Here is a 23,890-nt window from a genome sequence, read left to right on the forward strand (position 1 = left end):
CGTGACCGCACGTTTACTCTGATTGGACGGTTTGGAGTTTGTACGTTTCTATAGTCAGTAAACCTCTATAAACTAAGAAACCCGAGTAAAGTCTACAAGTATGTGTAATTGGATCCTATTAAGTCCTCTGTGCGTGTCTTGACTCGATTAACGTACAAACGTGTTGTTTTATCGCCGATTTTACGTGACGGCGAGGAGTCGCCTGGCGATGATGTCACGACGTATAACACTGACAGCGGTGACGCCTGATGATCATTAAAAACTGCCATTAAAATGAGCGCAGATGATTATTGTGTTTACTGAGACAGCAATAAAACACCCGCGCGGCGTGCCCGGCAAAATAATAGAGGAGCTGAGTCATCAGAGAGAGAAGCATCCGATCAGCGTGGCATCTGTCCTGTCCATCCAGGGTTTTCCCCCTCTACCCGCGGCGGTTCTCGGTCCGCCTCGCCTCCGCTCTTCCTGCAGCCGAGCCGAAGGATACTCGCACCCAGAGCCGCGATCTCACGCTAAACCCCGCGGCCGGTGAGTTCCAGTACATCCATGAAGCTGTCTCACTAACAAAGTAACATGGTATTATCTTGTTTTTATACTTTGTAACATGGTAATACCATAGTAATTTTAATAACCTTGGGGTACCAGACATGTACAATGAATCATGGTACAGTTCTGATATTTGGGAACACCATAGTACGGTGCTGATATTAATGTAACATTGTACATTAAAGGCAATTTGGTAAACATGCTACCATGGAAATTTGGGCTTGTACCTTGATATGGTACTGCCACGGTGTTTGCAAGGGAACACTCTAAACACATAATTTTGTCATGCTCAGTGATGGTGCCTATCATACTGGTGAGTGGTGACTTTAGATTTTAACAATGGTTATTCAACTTTAGTAATTTTTTTTGAATACTGTACTGTTAATTTTTAGTTAACGTTAGTTATTAATGCATTAACTAATGTTAATAAATATAACTTTTAATGTTAATAATGTATTGTAATATAAATTAACCAAAATAACTGTCATAATCTAAGCCCTGTCTGTGAAACCAGGCCTTAATGTAAGCTACATATTTAGCAAAAAAGAAAGATATCAGACAGCTGTAGGTCTGCAGTGGCACTAAATCTATAGGGCTATAGATAAATATATCAAATGTTAGATAACAGATAAAACGGTTCACAACTTCACATTTACAGATGTTTTATCTAGTGTTAACATACTTACTGTAAAGTGCTCCCTAGATTCTGTAGTGTTGGATTAGCATTTAATCTAAAAGAATTGTATATTTGATCTTATCTGTCAACTGTCTTGTGTTTACATTATAACCAGTGTCTTGTGTATGTTTTTGTTTCTCTGTATCTTTCAGGATGCTGAGCTCAAATCTTGGAATGGGACTAACATTTAGCATATAAATTCAACCTCCTGGAGGTTCTGGCCAGCTTATATTTTTCACACTCACAAGCACAATGTCGAGCAGAAGGAAGTCCACGACCCCCTGCATGGTGCTTCCGTCAGATGTTGTAGAGCAAGATCCAGATATGGAGGCCCTGGAAGGGAATGAAGGAGCCGAGAGTATGGCAGACGGTCCTACAGAGGGAGCAGTGGTTCCCATGGAAACAGAGACAGGTGAAGTTCACTTCTAAAGGCAGTTATTTTATGTCCTTTCAGAAAAGCGCTCTGTCATATCAAGTGCAAGTAATTTTTCTGTTCATATTGAAAGCTCAAATGCTGCAAAATCAAAACCTTATTGATGGTTAATATACAACTATGTTGAGTGTGATTTTGGACCAATGAGATTTACAATGTGGGCGGGGCTACCTATCACATTGCAACAAAAAATATAAAGCAACGTCTTGTCGCACATCGCTGTTGACAGTCACTGCTGGCTAGGACAAAAAACCCGTACTTTAACAAGTCAGAAGTGCTGTTCTACTTATCTGCTAAGCATCTGTTCATGTCATGTTCTTATACTGACTCTAATCATAATGATCCTCTCACTGTGCTTACAGAATATGAGGGGAGTCATTTCTCGAGCGAGGACTGTCGTTCTTCAGGAAAACGCTCAGGTCAAACATCACTAGAGCAGCCCATTTCTGATCTGACCACTGAAGGTGGTTTTGTGCAGACAGAGATGGAGGATAGTGATGACCCCTCAGTTACTGGAATCCCTATCAGCAAGACTCCCATAATGAAAATGAAAAGCAAGTCTGAACCCAAGAGAATAGCTATGTCTCTAAAAGGCACAAGTGAAAGCGAGACAATGGCTGAAAGTGAGATGGAACTGGAGCCATTGGAAGCATCAGTGATGGGCTCTTCCATGGCAGCAGAACACATGAGCCCATTGCTCACAGAGTCCATAAAGCCCAGCGTTCTCGTCAATATTTCAAACCCTGCGGTAGCAGATCAGAAGAAGCTGGTTATGAACTCTGCGACGGTTCTTCCGGCCGGCTTGGCCCAGGTGCTTTCTGCCTTGCAGGCCCAGCAGAACGCTCAAGCTCAACTTCTAATTCCAGTAAGCAGCATTCCCACATATAATGCTGCCATGGACTCCAATGCAGTCCTGATCAACATTTACAAGAAGTTCCCCTACCCGTCGGTGTCTGAGATCATGGGACTTGCAGCCCAGACCAAGTTCAGCGAGGAGCAGATAAAGATCTGGTTTTCAGCTCAGCGTTTGAAGCATGGTGTTAGCTGGACCCCAGAAGAGGTTGAGGAAGCCAGGAGGAAGCAATTTAACGGCACAGTCCACACAGTTCCCCAGACCATCACAGTCATCCCAGCCCATCATCTTTCTGCCACTAATGGCCTGCAATCTATTCTTCAAACCTGCCAGATTGTGGGGCAACCAGGTCTGGTTCTGACACAGGTTGGAACAGCCAACAACCTCCCAGTGTCCACCCCGATAACGCTGACAGTAGCCGGAATGCCCAATCAAAGTCAGACTCCCAAGATCGCAACCAATCAAATAAGCCCAGGTCTCAGTGAAACTAAGAGAGCTACTACGGTTCAGCCCCCATCACTGACCCCTCAGGAGAACTCTGCACTCAGTGCCGATCACTTTGGCATGCGCCCTAAGAAATCCAAGGAGCAGCTGGCTGAATTGAAAGCAAGCTATCTGAAGAATCAGTTTGCTACTGATGCTGAGATAGCTAGGCTAATGAAGTTGACCAACCTCACTAAAGGTGAGATTAAAAAGTGGTTCAGTGACACCCGATACAACCAGCGCAATTCTAAAAACAGCCACACCATCCTCCCGAACGACAATCCCAGGGGTAGTAGTAGTGCCACCATTGTTATCGACTCCAGTGACGAAACGCCACAGTCTCCAACACCATCACCTGTCAAAGAGAAGGAGACGCGCGCCAAGACCTGGAACCCCTTCCCAGACTTTACCCTGCAGAAGTTTAAGGAAAAGACACCGGAGCAGTTAGTGGTTCTAGAGGAAAGCTTTCAGAAATGTGACACACCAACTGATGAAGAGCTCAGCCGACTAAGAGCCGAGACAAAGCTTACCAGACGAGAGATTGACGCCTGGTTCACAGAAAAGAGAAAAGCCCCTGTGCCCGATTCCTCAGAGTCAAAAGCAGATGGTGAATCTTCCCAGAAGAAGGGGAACCAAACTCCACCTGGTGGGAAGAGGGTAAGCAAAGAGAAGGTTACTAAAAAAACTCCAGAGCAGCTTCATGTTCTAAAAACTGCGTTCGTTCGGACCCAGTGGCCCTCGGCAGAAGAATACGACCAGCTGGCTGAGGAGAGCAGACTGCCTCGCTCCTACATCGTCAACTGGTTTGGCGATACACGCTACGCCTGGAAGAACGGCAACTTGAAGTGGTATTTTTACTATCAAAGTGGAAATGTGGGAGGATCAAATGGCAACAAAAACAGAAAACGTAGGATTCGGAATCGCGGTTGGGGGAGAACCCGTAATAGAAAAGCGAAGAAGCCCACAGAATCGGAGAAGAATTTACCTATCAGGTTTAAGTCTGGACGAGATATTTTGAAGGAATATTATTTGAAGCACAAGTTTCTGAACGAACAGGACTTGGATGAGCTTGTCGCCAAGTCTAACATGAGCTACGAGCAGGTGAGAGAGTGGTTTGCTGAGATTTGTCGGAAGGAGGAAATGGGTACCAACCCATTTGAAGATAAAACGGGAAATGAGGAACAAGATGAGGAAGAGGACGAGTCACTGGGTGAAAATGAGACGGCAATTGAAGAGCAAGGACCTTCTGCCTTGGGAGATGAAGAAGGTGACGATGATGACGACACTGATGACAGCGATTCCTGGGAGCCTCCACAGAGCGTTCGAAAAACGTTATCAATGTCTGAGGGTCAGTGATCTGTCTGAATTGGCTTTAATCTGAGCAATGGAAAACCATGACTGTGTTGGGTCTCGACTACATGCCCTCTACCACTGCACCAATTCTGCTTATATTGTACATAGTTTCAATTAAGGTTTGACAAGTTCTTTCTAGCATAAACATTGAGGAGAATAATGTTGTTGTTTTATTTGGGTCAGAATGTTTGGTTTCACTCAAAACTTGAGAAATCATGCACATGAACAGGGTTTTTTTTCTCTGTGGCTCTGAAATGCAGCGATAACTCAAGAGCCCTTGAATAATCTTGACAATGTCATGCATACAGTACAATCTGAACTTATGCCTACCAGAATTGGTTATGCACCTTATCCCTTGTACATGCAAAGACATCCTAGGCCTCTCTGTGGGGGCTTTTAATGGGGCTTTTCTCACTTGCAGTTATTTGGAGAATTCTTAGTGCCAAAGGTATAGTATTGAATGTTATGGTTCCCTTTATAATGAACACAATAGCTTATTGAGGGAATATGCATGAATACTTTGTATCAGATGGACACAACAGGCACTTTGTCAACCACCGTGATGTACGGTGTTTAAAACGCAACCAGCCACCTTTTTTATGTTGGGCAAGACCAAACATTTCAAATCGAATTTCAAAATTCAGTGACACACAAGTGTTTTATGTCTCATTCCCAGTGTTTTATCATCCATATACTGGCAGTGTATATCTGATATACAGCACACTACATCCCAACAAGACTGTAGTCCATCTGACTTGAAAATATAACAGCTAATATTTTAAAAATATTTCATGAAAATGTCAGTGGTGGTAATAAACAGGAGATGTGACTGTTTTGCAGATTTTCAACTGGACAGATTTAAAGTGTTTTCTTAAATTCAATGGGAACATGGGGAATTCCTGTTTTTGGCTGTTTATTAATTTTAAAGTGAAACCTCCCTCAGATTTCTCCTCTGTTGGGCTGTCAGAGATGTTCATAAGCCTGCAGGCAAAGGGGACTTTCATTTGCTTGACAAATTTCATATGATCATGTTAAGAACTTAATGTGTATTTGCCCTAATCATGAAGTGTTGTTTTCCATTTCTATGACTTTGCAGAATTTCTTGCTTTTTTGAGGAAAATGTGTTTTTGTTTTCTATTAATATCTTGCTTTTATAGGACTAAACATGAACCGTTGATGAATAATTACCATGTTGGTGTAATTTGAGTTTGCTTTTTTAATATTTCTGCATGAAAGCAACACTATTACTGGTACTTTTAAAATCGCACCTCCGTGTAAGACATTCACCATCTTCATTATATCTGCATGTATCTGACATTTAGGATGGGGGAAAAAAGTGTTCAGTTTGTACATATACCTTTATGCTCAACTAGTAGTTTTAAAGCCTTTTTATAAGTTTGTATTTATAGTGATAAATTTCACCTCTACACGAGTGGGTTGCCTGTATAGTGATCATTCAAATAATTCTTTAGTGATTTGAGATATTTCTCAAATTTTAAGAGTTCTATGTTGTATTTTTGTTTTTATGTCCTGGATTTTCTGGTGAACATTAATTGACTTGCTTGCAACCCTCATTTTCCTGTGAATACTGTAGTGTATTATAGACAAGAGGTCAAATGTGCCTCTGTGAACATGGTAAGTACTGTTTGAACAAAATAGCACATTTAAACTTAGGAAAATGTGTCCTCTCCACTGTTAACAACTGATCCTTTCATGTTTTTTAGAGTTTGAGAAGCTTACTGGGATCTTGCTTTGAATGCGTATTAGTGCAGAATCAAACCACAGTTGTATGTTTTGCTTCCTTTCAGCGGTCACTAACAATACGTTTAATAACGACAGTGTTTCTTAAATGGTTATCAGATTAGTCTGTTTCTAGGCTCTGTAAAACAGATTTTTACACAAATAATAATAATACAGATCTGGAACCATCATGGACTGTGATTTGAAACTCATGACGAGCCTTAAAATCTGTAGATGCCGCTGTGGTGGCAAAAAGCTTTATTTCCAAGAGCCATAGGCCTTGTGCAATGCTTTTAATTTAATTGAACTGTTTTAATAGGCTTTTGCTTGATTTAGACTAAATATATATTTTCTACTTGTTTGAGGACAACACAATAAATTTGGATGAAAAAATGCTCTCTGCTTTTCATTTTTCTCCTCAAAGTTGATGTTTTCCATAAGTCGCTCTAATGGCATCACTTTCTGGGAGAACAACGTGGAACATATTTTAGCCTAATCATTGTATTTTATATAGTAAGCAATTACACTGCAGCAAGAGGATAATGTGTTATTTTATTTATTTATAGTATTATGGGAATGACATTTTTGGAAGTGGACTTGTTAAAACAAGTTAGCATTCGATTTGAATATATATATAAAAAGCAAAATTATTAGTATTTTCTTAATTAAAATACTTTTAATCTGGTAATGGCACCTAATACTACTACTCTTAGAATACTCTAAAGAACATTTAGGTCTTCATTCACCCCATAGATATGATTCACCCACTCAAACCAAAACCTTTTTCTTGAAAAGAAAATCAGTAAAATGCTTTGATATAATGACAGCAGTAAATGGGGAGTGATTCTTTAAAATTTCAATGAAATTACAGATAAATACCAAATTAATTGAAATGATTATTGCGCAAGTTCTTTGGCGGACAATGAAATGTACAAATATTATAATTTGAACACTTTATAAATGCATAGATTGAGAAATTCCCACAAATCTAACCATTAAATATGTGTAAAACGTGATTAAAGAGACGCAAATAGGATATTTTAGGGCACACGAATGATTACCTATTTGAAGAATCACTCAAATAAACATGTTTAAACGTCAACCGTGAGACTTTTATTTTGAAGCAGTTGACCAGTTCGCAGCCATTTAGCCCTCACCGCTGGGCGGAGCGACCAATGAGCTCCCCTCGTGACACCCACGTGATTTGTAAACAGGAAGTGTCTGATCTGTACTGCAGAGGGTGAGTGACCAGAATCTAAAATCAAAAAAACATAATTCAGTCATATAAATGTGGATTTGGCTATTACAGTGCATCACTTTATAGTTAACAATATTTAGTGCGTTCATGCCGTTTGAGCGCAGATTCAGCAATAAACAGTAGATTGTTATTGAAATATATTATGGGGAAAAAATAATTTGAGGTTAGAGTTATGTAAAATCACCGTAATCTGTAATGAAGGCAGTCATTTAAGTGGTTAGTATGGAAAAGTAATGCTTTTTTATTGAATGTCATCAGATCTGGCCATCACTGAGGAGAGACTGAATGATCAGAGAACAGATCTGCTGTTTTCTTCCTCATCATGGTGGATTTTCTGGCAGAGAACAACCTGTGTGGTCAGGCCATCCTGAGGATTGTGTCCAGAGGAAACGCCATCATAGCAGAATTACTGAGACTGTCAGACTTCATTCCTGCAGTTTTCAGACTCAAAGACAAGAGTGACCAGCAGAAATATGGAGACATAATCTGTGATTTCAGCTACTTTAAGGTACTCTCATTGTCATCTGTAATCATGTCATCATATCTGATCTTTCCAAGATGCTCAGAAAGATTTGCAGTTAGCAACTGGTTCTGATGTGGATCTGTGTGTTCTAGGGTCAGGAGTATTATGAGGGTAAGCTAGAAGCAAAGCCGGAGCTGCAGGATTTGGATGAGGAGTTTCGGGAAAACAACATAGAAATATTGACGCGGTTCTACCTGGCCTTTGAGAGTGTCCATAAATATGTTGTCGACTTGATAAGGTGTGTTGTTTTCAAACGAAATATCGGACATTTTTAGCAAAAAGAGGGGAAAATTCAACAAGCAAATCAGCACCATTAGTTTTGCTGGAGCAAATATACATTTATTTATTTGTCATAATTTAGTTGATTTCTCTCTAAATCAAATCTTCTTATTATTATTTATTCGATTTAAAGAAATGTATTGCTTCCTCTGAAGGTACTTGGATGATCTCAATGAAGGGGTCTACATTCAACAAACACTGGAAACTGTTTTACTGAATGAAGATGGGAAACAGCTCCTGGTAAATTTCCGACTCACTAAATATAAAACAAATAGGAGTTAATGAAGTAAATCAGTAATGCATGTGATTTCTGTCAGTGTGAGGCTCTGTACCTGTATGGAGTCATGTTACTGGTCATAGATCAGAAGATGGAGGGGGAGGTGAGAGAAAGGATGCTGGTGTCCTACTACAGATACAGGTAAGAAGACAATATCTTGCCTTACACTCTTGCATTTTTTGGAGGGTTTTTTTTTTTTTTTTTACTCAACTCATCTGAAAGCAGCTCAGATGAGATGACTTATCTCATCAAATGGACAAACATGACCAGGTGCTACTGAATGAACACATTGAACACTATTTATTTCTCATTTCCCCAGCGCTGCCCGCTCCTCGGGTGACTCCAACCTGGATGACATCTGCAAGCTTTTGCGCAGCACGGGATACTCCAGTCACCCGGGAGCCAAACGGCCACCCAACTACCCCGAGAGCTACTTCCAGAGAGTTCCCATAAGCACCACCTTCATCAGTATGGTGATCGGCCGCCTCCGCTCTGACGACATTTACAACCAGGCAAGACAGTGGTGTGATTTAAACTGAGGGAGCTAGGGGCTCCTCGGGAAAGTTCAGAGAAAAATGGTGTTAAATAAATAAACTGTCAAGTAAAATAGCACTAATAAATTAGATTATGTTAAATAATTTTATTTTATTGACATACAAACAAAAAATGAATCAGTAAGGTTCAGATAATATATATATATTTTAAACATAGTAAATGAATGATAAAATAAGTTTGATAATATAAAATTATTTTATTCTTTTGACGGATAAAATTCAATAAAGTTACTTAATCTAAAAGTTCAAAGAAAAAAAGTGCAAAAAAAATTATAAATAATAAAATAAGTTTGAAAATAATAACTCTTTAATTTTATTGACAGATAAATGTTCAGAGAAAAGGTGTAAAAACATTTGTGTGTGTGTGTGTGTGATAAAATAAGTTTGATAATGATTTTTTTTATTCTATTGACATCAAATGCAAAAATAGATACATAAATACATACATATATAAAATTAAATACATTTGATAATGACAAATTATTTCAATATTTTGACATAAAATGCAAAAACTTTATAGAAAGTATATTTTCTAGTTAATACATTTTGCATTTTTTTCTACATTTGTCTTCTTTATGCATAAAAATGCTGGCTTATATTTATATTTTTGGAAGGAGGTTCCTCACATATTCGGGGTCTTTGGGATCAGTATGTTTTGAAAACCCCTCATTTAGGCAGATAACTCATGTTTAATCATGCTTCATGTTATGTACAATGTTTCATCTGTTCTAGGTCTCTGCGTATCCTCTGCCGGAGCACCGGAGTACAGCGCTGGCCACACAGGCCGCTATGCTGTGTGTCTGCTTATATTTCACCCCCTCCATCCTGCAAACACAACAGGCCAAGATGAGAGAGATCGTGGACAAATACTTCCCTGACAACTGGGTGAGAAGACTTTATGAAAGGGATAGTTCACCCAAAAATGAATTACTCGCCCTCATGTCTTTCGTTCATCTTCAGAACACAAACGAAGAACTTTTTGATGAAATATGTCTGTCCCTCCATTGACAGCTACGCAACTACCACTTTGACGCTTCAAAAGGTTCATAAAGAGATCGTAAAACTAATAAAGAATGAAAACTGATATGAATTGAGTGGTTTAGTGCACATTTTCTGGAGACTTAATCACTTTATATGATGAACAGATTGAATTTAGGCTTTTATCCACATATAAACATTGATAAGCGAACATAAACAGAAGCTCAACCGAACCTGGAGAACAAACCTCATTGGTTCTTGCTGAAGCTCAAACTCGCTGCGTAACACATGAGAACAAACCTCATTGGTTCATTGCTTCCGTTTACCACTTCTGATGTTATGAAAATGTTATATGCATGATATGTTTATATTGCAGTATCGACCTTAAATCTTCAGGTTATAAGCATATACATGGGGATCACTGTGAACTTGGTGGAAGCGTGGGAACCGTATAAAGCTGCTAAAATAGCCCTGAACTACACGCTGGAGACAGCCAACATCAGAGAACAGGTACAGTCACCTGTGTTGTTCCCGTTCACACACACCTGTGATCTAAACCTGAGTCACTCTGGGCTCACACACAGCTCTCTCGTCTCAGGCCGGTCGATACGCTGCCAGTGTGGAGAGTTTGCGGCCGCAGGTGCAGCAGTTGTTGAAGGAGGGATTCCTGAGAGAAGAAATCGTCCTGGACAACATTCCCAAACTGCTCAACTGCCTCCGTGACTGTAACGTTGCCATCCGCTGGCTGATGCTGCACACTGCAGAGTCCGGTGAGGCCAATAAAGCCAATAACTCAGCACTTCTCAACCTTTTGACTAAGACACCCACATTTTCAAAGACCATATACCAGATGTTTTTGGTGCTTCTGCTGTAATGACAAATTTTTTTTAACCTGTTTTGTTTACAGAAACTAGTAGTGTCAATATATTTAAATAAATAATTATATAATAATATATTGTTATTACACTGCCTGGGCAAAAAAAAAATTCACTGTTAAACTGGATTTAAATAGGCAAATGCTTAAGAGTCTATTATTTGATCATCGTTGCAGTGATTATTATGTTTCTAGCATGTTATATGTTTGGCAACAGTTCTTCTAACCCTAATTGATGGAGTGTGTAGGAAAACGTATCATGGCCATATTCCATGATGAAATTGTCAATATTCATCAGGCTCAAGTTATGAAAGAATGGTTGGGAGAAGCATGAAGAATCATTTTCACACATGAATTGGCACCTCTGAGTCCAGACCTTGAATTCATTGAGAGTCTTTGGGATGTGCTGGAGGAGACTTTACAGAGTGCTGGACTCTTGTGTTTCAGTACAAGATCTTGACTAAAAATTGATTCTCTTGATTGAAATAACTGCCCGACTTTTTTGGGCCGGGCAGTATATTTAATAATTCTAGATAAGTATATTCCACAATTCTGGAAGTTTCATTGACATTGGACATGACATTTCCAGGTTTAGAAATTACACTTGTAATAATAATAGGCTTGCTTAACTCTTTCACCACCAGCAGTTAAAAAAAAAGATCATTTTGACAAAGATTTCATAGCCCCCAGAATATTTTGTTGTATGAATATCTGAAAATGCAATATATCAAAAGAAATAACAGAGCCTCTGCTTTTAAACAAACAAAAAAAACGTTTTATTCTAGCTTCATGCATTCTTTTTTATCTACACTTGAATGTAGGTAAGTTTCATAAAGTATTTTTCAAACACTATAATGTACATAAGCAATGCTTTTATCGCTTGTTTCTGCTTCTTTTTTGCCTGTGTTTTGATCTGGATATTCTCTATTCCTTCAGAAGATGCATAATAGCGCCCCCTACCGTACACGGAAAGCCACGAAATTTTCCATCATTTATGAGACAACGATTACGAGGAAAGAGTTAAATATCCAGGTCTTTCAAGACCTTAGGAATTCTGGTGCTTAAGTAAAAATGACAGTTGTTGAGGGAGTGAATTGTGGGGAGGGCCCCCTTGAGGGTCCTAGACCCCTGACTAAGGACCATTGGGTTAAATGTTTTGAGCTTTGATTACTGAATCTATTTGAAAGGAATTATACCTTTGTAGAGTTTGCTGTTCGATATAATGCATCATAATGCTTTTATGAGTAATTATTGTTTTTTTTTTTGTTTGTTTTTTGTTAAAGCTTATGATCCAAACAACAAGAGACTGCGTCAGATCAAAGAGCAAATTATCAATGACTCCAAATACAATCCCAAAATTCTGTTTCAACTGCTGCTGGACACGGCCCAGTTTGAGTTCATACTCAAAGAGGTAAACCGAAATAATCTGAAAGATGTGCCTCAGCTCAAACGTCACTGTTCCTTATGTTTTTTTGTTTTATTTGATCTGTAACCTAAGACAAAAAGGTAAGAATGTGATTCATCCTAGGGCATATCTTCCAATCTCAGCTCAGACCTTCACCCTGTTCCGACTTATTACAATGTATTTTTGTCGAGTGGACTTTTATATATTTATCTGTCCATGAGGCCAATATAGCCTTCGGTAGTAAAGGCTTTTATTAACTTTCATGCAAGATAACATTTTCTAGATGTACACTACTGTTCAGTTTGGGGTCAGTAAATATTTTTTGTCTTTATTTAGACATATTAATGCTTTTATTTAGCAAGGACACATTAAATTGATCAAAAGTGACACTAAAGACATAATGGTACATTTCTATTTCAAATAAATGCTGTTCTTTTTAACTCTATTCATTTAAGATCCTGTAAAAGTCTATCACAGCTTCCACAAAAATATTAAGCAAAACTGTTCTCAACATTTATAATAATAATACATTTTTCTTGAGCAGTAAATCAGCATATTAGAATGATTTCTGAAGGATCATGTGACACTGAAGACTGGAGTAATGATGCTGAAAATACAGCTTTGAGATCACAGAAATACATTACTTATATACATTATATTAAATTAGAAAATAGTTTTTATTTTTGATTATACAAATGCAGCCTTGTTGAGCATAAAAAACTTCTTTCTAAATCATGAAACAATCTTACCGACCCCAAACTTGAATGGTACTGTATTCTGATATGGGATTTCACATAGAAGCCTCTCATTATTCATTTCTCTCGGTTTGCGTGATTTGCAGATGTTCAAGCAGATGTTGGCAGAGAAGCAGCTAAAGTGGGAGAGCTATAAGAAGGAAGGATCAGAGAGAATGATGGAGCTGGCTGAGGTGTTTTCTGGGGTCAAACCTCTCACCAGGGTGGAGAAAAACGGTAAACATGCAGAACCACAACATGCAGAAGGCGCTGTAGACATTATTGCTCATGCATTGATTTGTTTATCAGAGAATCTTCAGGCCTGGTTCAGAGAGATCTCCAAACAGATCGAGTCCCTGAACTATGAGGACTCGACCGCTGCTGGCAGGAAGACTGTGCAGCTCATTCAGGCTCTTGTGGAGGTACGGACACATCTGAACATGTGCTGTGATGTGATTCTCTTCAGTGATTTCACATGAAATTGTTTCTCTGGGAAGGTCCAAGAGTTTCACCAGCTGGAGTCGAACCTGCAGGTGTGTCAGTTCCTGGCGGACACGCGCAAGTTCCTCCATCAGATGATCCGCACCATCAATATTAAAGAAGAGGTGCTAATCACAATGCAGATTGTGGGGGATTTGTCCTACGCCTGGCAGATCATTGACAGGTATTGGCGTTACATTGGCCTCTTTTTTGTTTTCTCACACATTTAAGGTTAAAGTTCCCCTATTATGCCATTTAAAGATTTATAATTTTGTTTTGGAGGTTTGTTGCAATAGCTTTGATGCCGGAACACACCAAGCTGACTTTCGGCCGTTGGGCAATGTCGGGCCATTTTTCAGTGTCGATCGACTTCGTTTTTTTTTTTGGTGTTCCGCACTGTTGGCTCTAGTCAGGGTTTTTGTGCCGATTCATCATGTTGAATCAGCATCTGGCCGTCTGTGAGAGAGAGTACTCTGATTGGCTGTTCAGCTTAGTTTGATGAGTCAGTGCACGTGAATAAAAGCGAGCAAAGAAGTTGACAGAAGGCGGTTAAGACAGAAGGCGGTTAAAATTTTACATAATCTTACCTGATCTTACGATTTTGGAATGAAGAAATTGATCCGCGTTATTAATATTCAAAATGGTAAGCAATCACTGCTTTGTTTACGGTTTGTATTTCTGTAGTCCTAGGTTTCTCTTTTTGAATTACGAAAATAGACTATTGATACCTGCAGATATAGACAGATCGCAGGCGCAAAACACATGTGCTAGTTGACAGTTGACTTTTTAGTCCTTTTGGTGTGTTCAAGCACAGCTTTTTGGCCGAGATGCCAACAACGTGTCAGCTTTTGTCATCGCTAGTTCTTTGACGTTGGCTTGGTGTGTGCCGGGCTTTGCGTGCAACATGTCGACAACACAAACCAAACTCTTCCAGGCGTCAGCTACAACTACAGTATTTGAGGGCGGGTCAAAGTAGATGTTGTTTTCTGGCAGCCAATGAAGACCATGGGCTACCATTATGCAAATTTGTTACAAATCAACATAGGTTCTTGCAGAAAGTTAGACTGAAATCGCTGACGACTCGTTTCAGGCGGTTCAGAATCAGTTTGATCACTTTGATCTTTGAAAATGTACAGACCTTTTACATTCACACACACCTATATCACACTCTGCATGAAAGGTGATATCTGAAAAAGAACAATGGTGGCACTTTAAAGTTCCCTTTCCCAATGTGTTTCTCACAGCTTCACCTCAATAATGCAAGAGAGCATCAGAGCAAACCCCTCGATGGTGACCAAACTCAGAGCCACTTTTCTGAAGGTGAGTCAGACTGGCCTGGTAATGTATGACACCAGAAGCAAATCCACTTCTAACTGAATCCGCTCTTCATTGTGAACACGAACAGCTGGCGTCTGCGCTGGATCTGCCTCTTCTACGGATCAACCAGGTCAACAGTCCAGATCTGCTCAGCGTGTCTCAGTTTTACTCCGGGGAGCTGGTGGCTTATGTTAGAAAGGTTTGGAGAAGAAATCACTTCATGAATGTCTCTGTATTTGTTCCATATCTCTTTACACGTGTTTCATGCAAACATGCTTCCTACCAGGTACTGCAGATCATTCCAGAGAGTATGTTCACCTCGCTGGCCAAAATCATCAAACTGCAGATCCATGACATTATGGAGGTGCCCACACGTCTGGACAAAGACAAACTGAAGGACTACTCTCAACTCAGTGCCCGTTATGAGGTACGACAGATACATTTGAGTTCTTGAATGTGGCTGTAATAAGCGATAGTGTTTCCTTCGGTTGTCTTTGCAATCAAACCAAATGTGATCTTATCTAGGAAGCTTACTATAAACATGCCGCCTTTGCCCTGAAAGTTATGAAATATTCACATGACATTTTAACCTGTAGATTATCAGCGGTATTGTTTAATTGACCAGTCGAATAGTCTCACACATCCATAATTTATTCATAAATGTTGTATAGTATTTTTTTATGCTGCTTTTAATATATGCTGATTATATAAACTATTATAATTATAAATGTAGTATCTATTGTATTATTTTGTTCTATATATTTGTATTTATTTTACTCTACGTATATTTATATTTTGCATTATTTTACTCTATATATTTATATTTATTATATTTTGCATTCTTCTATTTCTATTCTATTTCTATATATATATATATATATATATATAAATATATATATATAAATATATATATATATATATATATATATATATTTATATTTATATTTATTATTTATTTATTTTACTCTCTATATATTTATATTTATTATGTATTTGTATTATTTTACTCTCTATATTTATATGTATTATATTTTGTATTATTTTACGCTATACAACTAACTTGCTCAGCAAAATTCTCCCCAAAATCAAGCCTGTGTAAAAACCTGGAGGTGTTTGCGTTCACATACTTAGAGTATGTTTCAGACCTGAGTCAACAGGTTGCTGTTCTTGTATAGATTTATTTTGTGTAATTATTTATAAATGATAATAAATAAAGTAACTCGATGCCGTTCTTCATTTGACAGGTAGCTAAACTCACTCATGCCATCTCAGTCTTCACTGAAGGTATTCTGATGATGAAGACCACACTTGTCGGCATTATCAAGGTACTCTAAAGATTCTCTGAATGTTATCATTTTTGATAGATCACAGCATTTTCTTTTTGCACTGATGCAGACCATACATCTGCATTAAGAATTACAGGTAATAGGGTGGATTTTTTTTTTATTTCTTGATGAGAATAATGTAGTTGATAACATGGTTTAACTAACCTTATTTCTCTGTTTACGGAGCATTACACATTTTTATACGTTTACACCATGAGAGCACGGAAACCACAAAAACACGTCTGTTTCAGGTGGATCCGAAGCAGCTTCTGGAGGACGGGATCAGGAAAGAGCTGGTCAAACGTGTCGCTTACGCTCTGCACAAAGGCCTCATCTTCAACCCCAAAGCCAAAGTGAGCAAACCTTCATCTTGCCCTGCTAAACAATTATATCTCTGTCCTTTGTGTTTTAGAACATCATATTGTTTCTCTTTCAGCCCAGTGAGCTGATGCCAAAGCTGAAGGAAATGGCTGCCACCATGGATGGGTTTTATCGCTCATTTGAATATATTCAGGATTACGTGAGCATCTACGGACTGAAGATCTGGCAGGAGGAAGTGTCTCGTATCATCAACTACAACGTAGAGCAGGAGTGTAACAGTTTCCTCAGGACGAAGGTCTTGGTCTTTGTAGCGTCTTATTCATATTGAGCTTCTTTTAAACTTCAGATTTTGTTGTTCATTGGTAGCTTATACTTCTAGTGTTGATTTAAAGAGGTTCTTTTCAGATCCAAGACTGGCAAAGCGTCTACCAGTCCACCCACATTCCCATTCCTAAGTATCCGTCTGTTGATGAATCCGCCACGTTTATTGGACGCCTTTGCAGGGAAATCCTGAGGATCACGGATCCAAAGTAAGTCAGCGCGAAAGTGATTATTTCAAACTTTTGATGCTTTGACGGCCAGATGCCAAAAGTCTGGAGAAATGTCACGTTCCTCGTCTTTATTCCTCTCAGAATGACGTGTTACATTGACCAGCTGAACACTTGGTACGATTTGAGGACGCATCAGGAAGTGACCAACAACCGACTCTTCTCTGAGATTCAAGACACGCTGGGGACCTTCGGCCTGAACGGACTCGACCGACTCTTGTGTTTTATGATCGTGAAGGAGCTGCAGGTGAAACTTGTTCAATTTCTATTGAAATACAATGATTTTGAAATTGACTATTGATGATTTGAACGAATCAAATCAAGTCGAATTGCATAAAAATGTATGATTTCAAGGTGTAGTGTTTAATTTAGTAAAGGCCCCGATATACTCTCAGTGAAGTTCTTTTTCATTCTTTGCTTAGGGGGTTAAAAAAATTTCAAAATACACAAAAGATTGTTTAAAAGTTTAAAAGTAGCAAGACATGAAAAAATTGTGTCAGTGTCTCTTCCCATTAGAATTACAACTTCAGTTTTTACTATAAGCAGCTCTCCAGTGTGTTCAATGGTAGTTCAAAGGGTTTTCTGGAAAGAAAATTTCGAAGTCCTGAGACGAACACTAAACGGACTTCATTTTGGCCTTATTTTTTTTTAAATGACGTCACACAAGTTCGTTCGTTCGTTCTTCAATTTCGCTTGAAGTGTATCAGGGCCTTATAGGGTTAGTTCACCCAAAAATGAAAATTATCTCATAATTTACTCGCTCTCAAGCCATCTTAGGTGTATATATGACTTTCTTCTTTCAGCCAAACACAATTAGAGTTATATAAAAAAAAATCCTGGCTCTTCCAAGCTTTATAATGGGAGTGAAGAAGAGTAACTGAGTTTTTGAAGCTTCCAAGCTTCCTTTCAGGAACTGAATCAAAAAGTCAACTGAATCAAAGTCAATCAATGTCTGTACAAATAATTACATAAATATTTAGTGAATACCTTGAAATCCCCTCATCACAATACATTTCATCTAAATAATAATATAAACAATAATAATTTAAAAAAAATCTGTCTTTGTTTCTCCTTTGCAGAATTTCCTGACAGTCCTTCAGAAGAACATCCTGAAAGACAAAGCGGTGGTTGACGTGTTTAAAGCTCTGCTGACAGCTGTCAATCCTGTCAAAGGGATTGTGGGTATGTGTGTTGGATGCACTTCCAAAATGCCCAAAGTATACTTCAGCAATCTGCTCTCTGCGTAATTGACATCATCTAGAGAGGGTCCGTGCACACTATCTGCGTGCAGGGTGCACTTGTTTGGAATGGTGCACTTGAAAACAAAGTCCACTAGATAGTGCGCATGTGCCGGACGCATCTTCCCGTGCTCACAACTAGGGCTGTCAACGAATATTCTAAATTCGAATATATATTCGAATAGTTTTAAAAAACAGAAATTCGAATGTGAAAATTAATATTCGAATGTGGAAAAACGCCCGCGGTAGCAGAGGTGCGGCTGTCAGCTTTGCGAGTGGGCGCGCTGCCTGAGGGGTCAGGGACAGGTAACAGGAAGAAACGTTAACGGTAAACAGAAACATTACTAAAGAGTACTGACTAAATAGATATTGCGCAGCATGAATAAGGTAGGTTAGATACAGCAGTTTCATGCACTGCAGGCTTCCACTGGTTTGATTATTTACCGTTTCATGTCAAGGAAAAGTTAAATTTTTACCACAGCACAGCTCGCTCGGAGCGTTCAATGTCGGATTCGCGTCTAGTTGGACTCTTAAACATTTTGAATTTGCGCGTCAAAAGCAAAAGTTTGATGCTCGGAGAGCGTGACGCCTCATTCGCGCCACAAGACCTCCAGACGCGCGTAAACGCGTCTTTACATTGACTTAACATTGAAATCACTCGCGCCAGCAGACGCTCTATTCGCGTTTGGTGTGTGAACGCAGCGGGTGAGGGCGAGAGAGAGAAAGAGTGCTTGCGAGTGAGCGAGCAAGAGTGAGTGAGGTCTGCGGTCTTGGCCATTAGGGGATTTACTTGTTTGTTTTTGTGTATGTAATACGTTGTCAAATATGTTTAAACTTAAATAAACTACCTATACAAGTAGTTATGTCTCTTTGTATTAATTTGTCCTGTTATTGACGTAATGTACGTCATTGACAAAATGCGCAACCAGATGTTCGAATAGTTCGAATATTCGTGTGTTTTTTAGAGGGAATATTCGAACGTAATTTTTGAGCAATTTTGACAGCCCTACTCACAACCTAAGTAGTATACTTTAAAATGCCCGTGTGCGCGAGACGGAGCGGAACGTGGAAAATGAAGTATACCCGGGCCTTAAGCCTGACACTTTTTCCCACTGTCATGTTCTTAATATATTTATCTTTCTGCATCAATATTCAGCAAATGCAAGCAAAGTTTACGCCAACGCTGTGGCCAAAACCCAGAAGATTTGGGCGTCTTATCTGGAAGCCATCATGAAGGTATTGCTTTCTTTTTGAACTTCTTCAAGACTTCATTTTGAACATTTGTTTTTCCATCCATTATTTCTATTTGATTTTGCATATTCATGCTGAAAAACTTTCACAGGTGGGTCAGATGCAGATCTTGAGGCAGCAGATCGCCAACGAATTGAATTACTCCTGTAAATTTGACTCGAAACACCTCGCTGCGGCACTGGATAATCTGAACAAGTGGGTTGGGAATGATGTTTCTTCCTTCCTTTGTACTTGGATTTTAGTTTTGACAACTTACAATGGAAGTGTGATCTTTTTCAGGTCTCTGCTGTCCGATATCGAAGCACATTACCAGGATCCATCGCTGCCGTATCCCAAAGACGACAACACCCTGCTCTACGACATCACCGCCTATCTGGAGGCGGCCGGAATCCATAACCCACTTAACAAAGTGAGTCATGTATATGAGAAATATTCATTTCTCCATGTCAGTGATTATTTTATCAGATAGGCCCAAATTTCAGTGCTGACATGACATGACCTGTTAACATCAACCACCATTTTGTTGTATTTATCAATTTGATACTTTCAGATCTACATCACGACGAAGCGTCTGCCTTATTTCCCCATTGTGAACTTCCTGTTCCTCATCGCACAGTTGCCAAAAATGCAGTACAATAAAACCCAAGGTCTGTAACCGTTTTTTTTTTTTTTTTATCTGTTCAAAAGTAAGGTTTTTTATGTTTTTGAAAGAATTTTTTTCTCTTATGCTATTCATTTTTTCACTATTCTTTGATGAATAGAAAGTTCAAAGGAACAGCATTTGAAATTATTTAAAATGGTACAAAATATTCTGTCACTTATGATCAATAAAATTATTCATTTCTTTCTTAAAAAAAAAAAAAATCACACTGAACCCAGACTTTTGAACGTAGTGTATGTAAATGTAAAGCCTCCAGCTCCTGCTGGTGTGGGTTTGATCTGTGTTTGTGCTGGTTCCACAGGGATGACGTGCAGGAAGGCTGCGGATCCCGTGGATTGGGCTCCTCTGGTCCTGGGTCTCCTGACGCTGCTCAAACAGTTTCACTCCAGATACACAGAACAGTTCCTGGCTCTGATTGGACAGTTTATTCGCTCCATAATGGAGCAGTGCACCAGGTACCTCACTTCACTATGTGACGACAGAAGGGTGAATCTCACCAGAGAATGTCCAGAAAAATATGAAATTATATTTTGTATTGAATAAAATAAAGACTATTTTAGGACTATTAAGATTTTGGTAACACTTCAGTTTAGGGTCCAATTCTCACTATTAACTAGTTGCTTATTAGGATGCATATTAATAGGATATTGGCTGTTTATTAGTACTTATAAAGCACATATTAATGCTTTACTCTGCATGACTATATTCTACATCCCTTAATCATACCCAATACCTAAACTGAACAACCACCTTACTAATTGTTAATAAGCGGTAATTATAAGTTTGAGGCAAAAGTCATAGTTAATAGTTAGTTAATTGTGAGAATTGGACCCTAATCTAAAATGTGACCAAGATTTTTTGATTACCCGTTATATTACACCTTAACTCACCCTCAAACCTACCCATACCACCAAACTTGTCCCTAACCTTACCCGTATCCCAGCTCAATAGCAGCAAAAGTGTTTTGCTATACAACATGAACACAATAAAGTACATTGTACTTATTTTTTTTTTGATGCAAGTACATAATAGTTAAATAAGCCTAAAGATAGATAGTGTAAAATTATACAAAATATATTACAGTTATAACGTAATCATTAATATATTTATTTTCCGTAAAATAATACAAAATATGATAATTAGTTTTTTGCATTATGGTATTAAAAATATGCTTAACTGGACAAGTTATATAGAGTAAAACAATACAAAAATAATAAATATAGATAGATAGATAGATAGATAGATAGATAGATAGATAGATAGATAGATAGATAGATAGATAGATAGATAGATAGATAGATAGATAGATATATTAATTATTACATTATAACTGTACTATATTTTGTATTATTTTACACTATATTAATATTTATTATTTTTGTATCGTACTATCTGGCATTACAGTAATTTACTTTTTTATCGTATTATGGTGTTAAAAATATGCTTAATTGTCATAAAAATGTGATGTTGATATTCATTTAAAGCAAGGTTTAATTTATTCTTTTGATTTTAGAGTGGAATCTACAGGTTTTGAGGGGAGAAGCTTTTGTACTTTTCGGTATCATAGCAACACTAACAGCGTCTGTTCCCCACAGTCAGAAGATTCCAGACATGCCTTCAGATGTAGTCGGAGCATTAATGTTTCTGGAGGACTATGTGCGTTACACTAAACTGCCCAGAAAGGTAGGAAATATTGCCATGAGATTTTGTATTCATTTTCTATTGCACATCATAAATCATGAGTAATAGTTATTTTGGTTTTCTCTCCTTTTCAGGTGGCAGAGGCTCATGTGCCGAGTTTCATTTTCGATGAATTCAGGACTGTGCTGTAAACATGCCTCTCATAATGTCAAATCATATTTGATATCATTCATCTTTCTCTTAAAGCACTAATGAAATTGAGTAATTAGCATTTTTAACATTTCAATTTTTAAACATGTTGATCTTTTGTAGCTGTTACTGACCAGAAGTCTGTCTGCTGGTGTAATACATGCCGTATGTGTATGTTTTGATACAACTTTTTAGCACACTTTCGAAGAATGAATCACTTTAACTCACAACCTCTCATGATTTATTGCTTTTATAAAACGATGGCAACATCAACCTCATATGATTTTCCTTTTTTGCGAATATCGTTGGCTCACCTTATCAGAATTCAGACTCAGAATTATTCTTTTGAGGTACTAAAACTTAAGCGGTATTAAACTGTAGCTTTTTTTTGTACACAACACAGGAGACATGATTTGAATGAAAGTTTTACTTTTATCTTAAATATATTACAATACTGAATGGATACTGTATGAAAAAAAGAGCTTTTATCGTTTTAATTATCAGTCTATGTACAGCACACAATGAAAGAAAATGATAGCCATGAAGAATCTATGAATACCAACACTGTGTACACGGTCAGATGCGAACAGAAGAGAAACAACAGGGTGCGACAGCGGCTGACTTGATAAAGACGTTACAGCTGAAAAACAACAAAGTTAACGCGGCCTGGATTCCATTATGTGTGTGGGTGTTCTGTTTGTGTTAAATATGATTTGCCTTAAATACATTCATTGATATTTTGGTTGTGTCCTTCAATCAGGGATCAATGCGCTGAGATGCCTGATGCATTGATTATGACAATTGGCATCAGACTCGGGTTCGACTGATGTTTAAGTCCAGTACGAATGTGCATTTGTTTCTGACAGGTCAGGGTCACAGTGAGCAGAGTATTGCTTCAGATGGTTATTACAAACAATAAGAAACTACATTAAATTATTGTCAACTGAATGTTCTTTGTGTGAGTTTAGTCCTGATGGTTACATAATGTAATTTTGCACGTAAACTGCAGATACAATCACACGGAAACAGGACAAGCGTCCCACGATGTGTACAAAGGCGACTTGAAATGAAATAAAACCTTAATTTGCACAAAAACCTATCGCGGCATTAATCATTCTAAAGCACTTAATCGTTGGGGTTAAATATGTACATACTAATACTGGGGAGGAGGGAAAGACTTTACAAATTTACCTTAAAAATACTTCATATGCATCATGGCGGTGTTACGGGACGTTATTCGTGGATTACAGGCAGAGTGCAAAAATCAGTGCCGACAGGTCGACCGCACAGCAGACTATGTACAGATGAAAATTGCCATTAATAATACAATACTGACCAGAAGTAGGCAATCGATCAAGACCGAGTGGTCACGTGACCAGAGAGAGTGTGTAGAAGAGTGTCATGCTGCAAACAAACATCTACCAAAGAATCTGGAAACTGATTATGGGTTCACAACAGCTAGTCTACATAAATGCTATTCAGGGAGAATGTTTAAAACAAATCTCAACATTGAATTGATTCCTCCATAAATCTCATTAATTCATCAAAGGAAATATGTTTAGTCTTACATTCACACATCTCCAGGTTTTTTGTTGTTGATAATATTAGTTTCAGTCACTTGTGTAGCCCGTGACAGACATTTATTAGACATTAATTCCGACGTTCGTTCTATCCACCTAATTTTTTCAACACAGAAATATTTTTTTACGGATTTAATTAAAAATAAAAATAAATATTTTTTTTGTTGAATGTGCGAGACGGCCGAATCATCATCGGGTAAACAAGAATAACTAAGTGTGCAGTTAACTGTAAAACTATTTGCACTGCAAACCAGTGTTTACGAGAATTAATTAAAAATAAAATGATAACAAATACCAGTTTGCCATATGAAGCAGCATAACGGACTACCAGCGAACAGGGAATGTTCTCTGTAAATGATTTTGAAAACTTGACATT

General features: G+C 38.2%; 2 protein-coding genes across 3 annotated transcripts; both read left to right on the top strand.

The window, feature by feature from the left end:
• Positions 1 to 221: 221 nt before the first annotated feature.
• Positions 222 to 6,468, top strand: zhx1 (zinc fingers and homeoboxes 1). Its single transcript, XM_081389100.1, has 3 exons — positions 222 to 525; positions 1,372 to 1,631; positions 2,015 to 6,468. The coding sequence occupies exons 2-3, from the start codon at positions 1,472 to 1,474 to the stop codon at positions 4,342 to 4,344; spliced, it is 2,490 nt and encodes an 829-aa protein (XP_081245226.1). The 5' UTR covers positions 222 to 525; positions 1,372 to 1,471; the 3' UTR covers positions 4,345 to 6,468.
• Positions 6,469 to 7,269: 801 nt separating this feature from the next.
• On the top strand, positions 7,270 to 23,024 carry washc5 (WASH complex subunit 5). Of its 2 annotated transcripts, none has more exons than XM_081389810.1 (29): positions 7,270 to 7,321; positions 7,598 to 7,847; positions 7,955 to 8,100; positions 8,297 to 8,381; positions 8,459 to 8,559; positions 8,738 to 8,930; positions 9,705 to 9,857; positions 10,347 to 10,460; positions 10,549 to 10,720; positions 12,108 to 12,235; positions 13,071 to 13,200; positions 13,273 to 13,385; positions 13,461 to 13,627; positions 14,688 to 14,763; positions 14,849 to 14,959; positions 15,047 to 15,187; positions 16,005 to 16,085; positions 16,337 to 16,438; positions 16,522 to 16,701; positions 16,812 to 16,936; positions 17,039 to 17,201; positions 18,034 to 18,136; positions 19,349 to 19,428; positions 19,535 to 19,638; positions 19,723 to 19,852; positions 19,994 to 20,090; positions 20,406 to 20,559; positions 21,700 to 21,787; positions 21,880 to 23,024. In XM_081389810.1, exons 2-29 carry the CDS (start codon positions 7,662 to 7,664, stop codon positions 21,934 to 21,936), a joined length of 3,480 nt encoding a protein of 1,159 aa, XP_081245936.1. In that variant the 5' UTR covers positions 7,270 to 7,321; positions 7,598 to 7,661; the 3' UTR covers positions 21,937 to 23,024. The 2 variants fall into 2 exon arrangements, with proteins under 2 accessions (XP_081245936.1, XP_081245937.1); XM_081389811.1 differs by having other exon boundaries at positions 7,317 to 7,502.
• Positions 23,025 to 23,890: the final 866 nt, after the last annotated feature.

The sequence above is a fragment of the Scardinius erythrophthalmus genome (assembly GCF_964197995.2).
Source record: "Scardinius erythrophthalmus genome assembly, chromosome: 16".
In the NCBI taxonomy this organism is placed as follows: domain Eukaryota; kingdom Metazoa; phylum Chordata; class Actinopteri; order Cypriniformes; family Leuciscidae; genus Scardinius; species Scardinius erythrophthalmus.

Bases quoted from the DNA above. Each gene is read 5' to 3' on its own strand.
- washc5 (XM_081389810.1), top strand. From the start codon at position 7,662: ATGGTGGATTTTCTGGCAGAGAACAACCTGTGTGGTCAGGCCATCCTG. The intron at 8,382-8,458 runs GTAAATTTCCGA...GATTTCTGTCAG, and splicing joins AAGATGGGAAACAGCTCCTG to TGTGAGGCTCTGTACCTGTA. The intron at 17,202-18,033 runs GTGAAACTTGTT...TCTCCTTTGCAG, and splicing joins TGATCGTGAAGGAGCTGCAG to AATTTCCTGACAGTCCTTCA.
- zhx1 (XM_081389100.1), top strand. From the start codon at position 1,472: ATGTCGAGCAGAAGGAAGTCCACGACCCCCTGCATGGTGCTTCCGTCA. The intron at 1,632-2,014 runs GTGAAGTTCACT...CTGTGCTTACAG, and splicing joins TCCCATGGAAACAGAGACAG to AATATGAGGGGAGTCATTTC.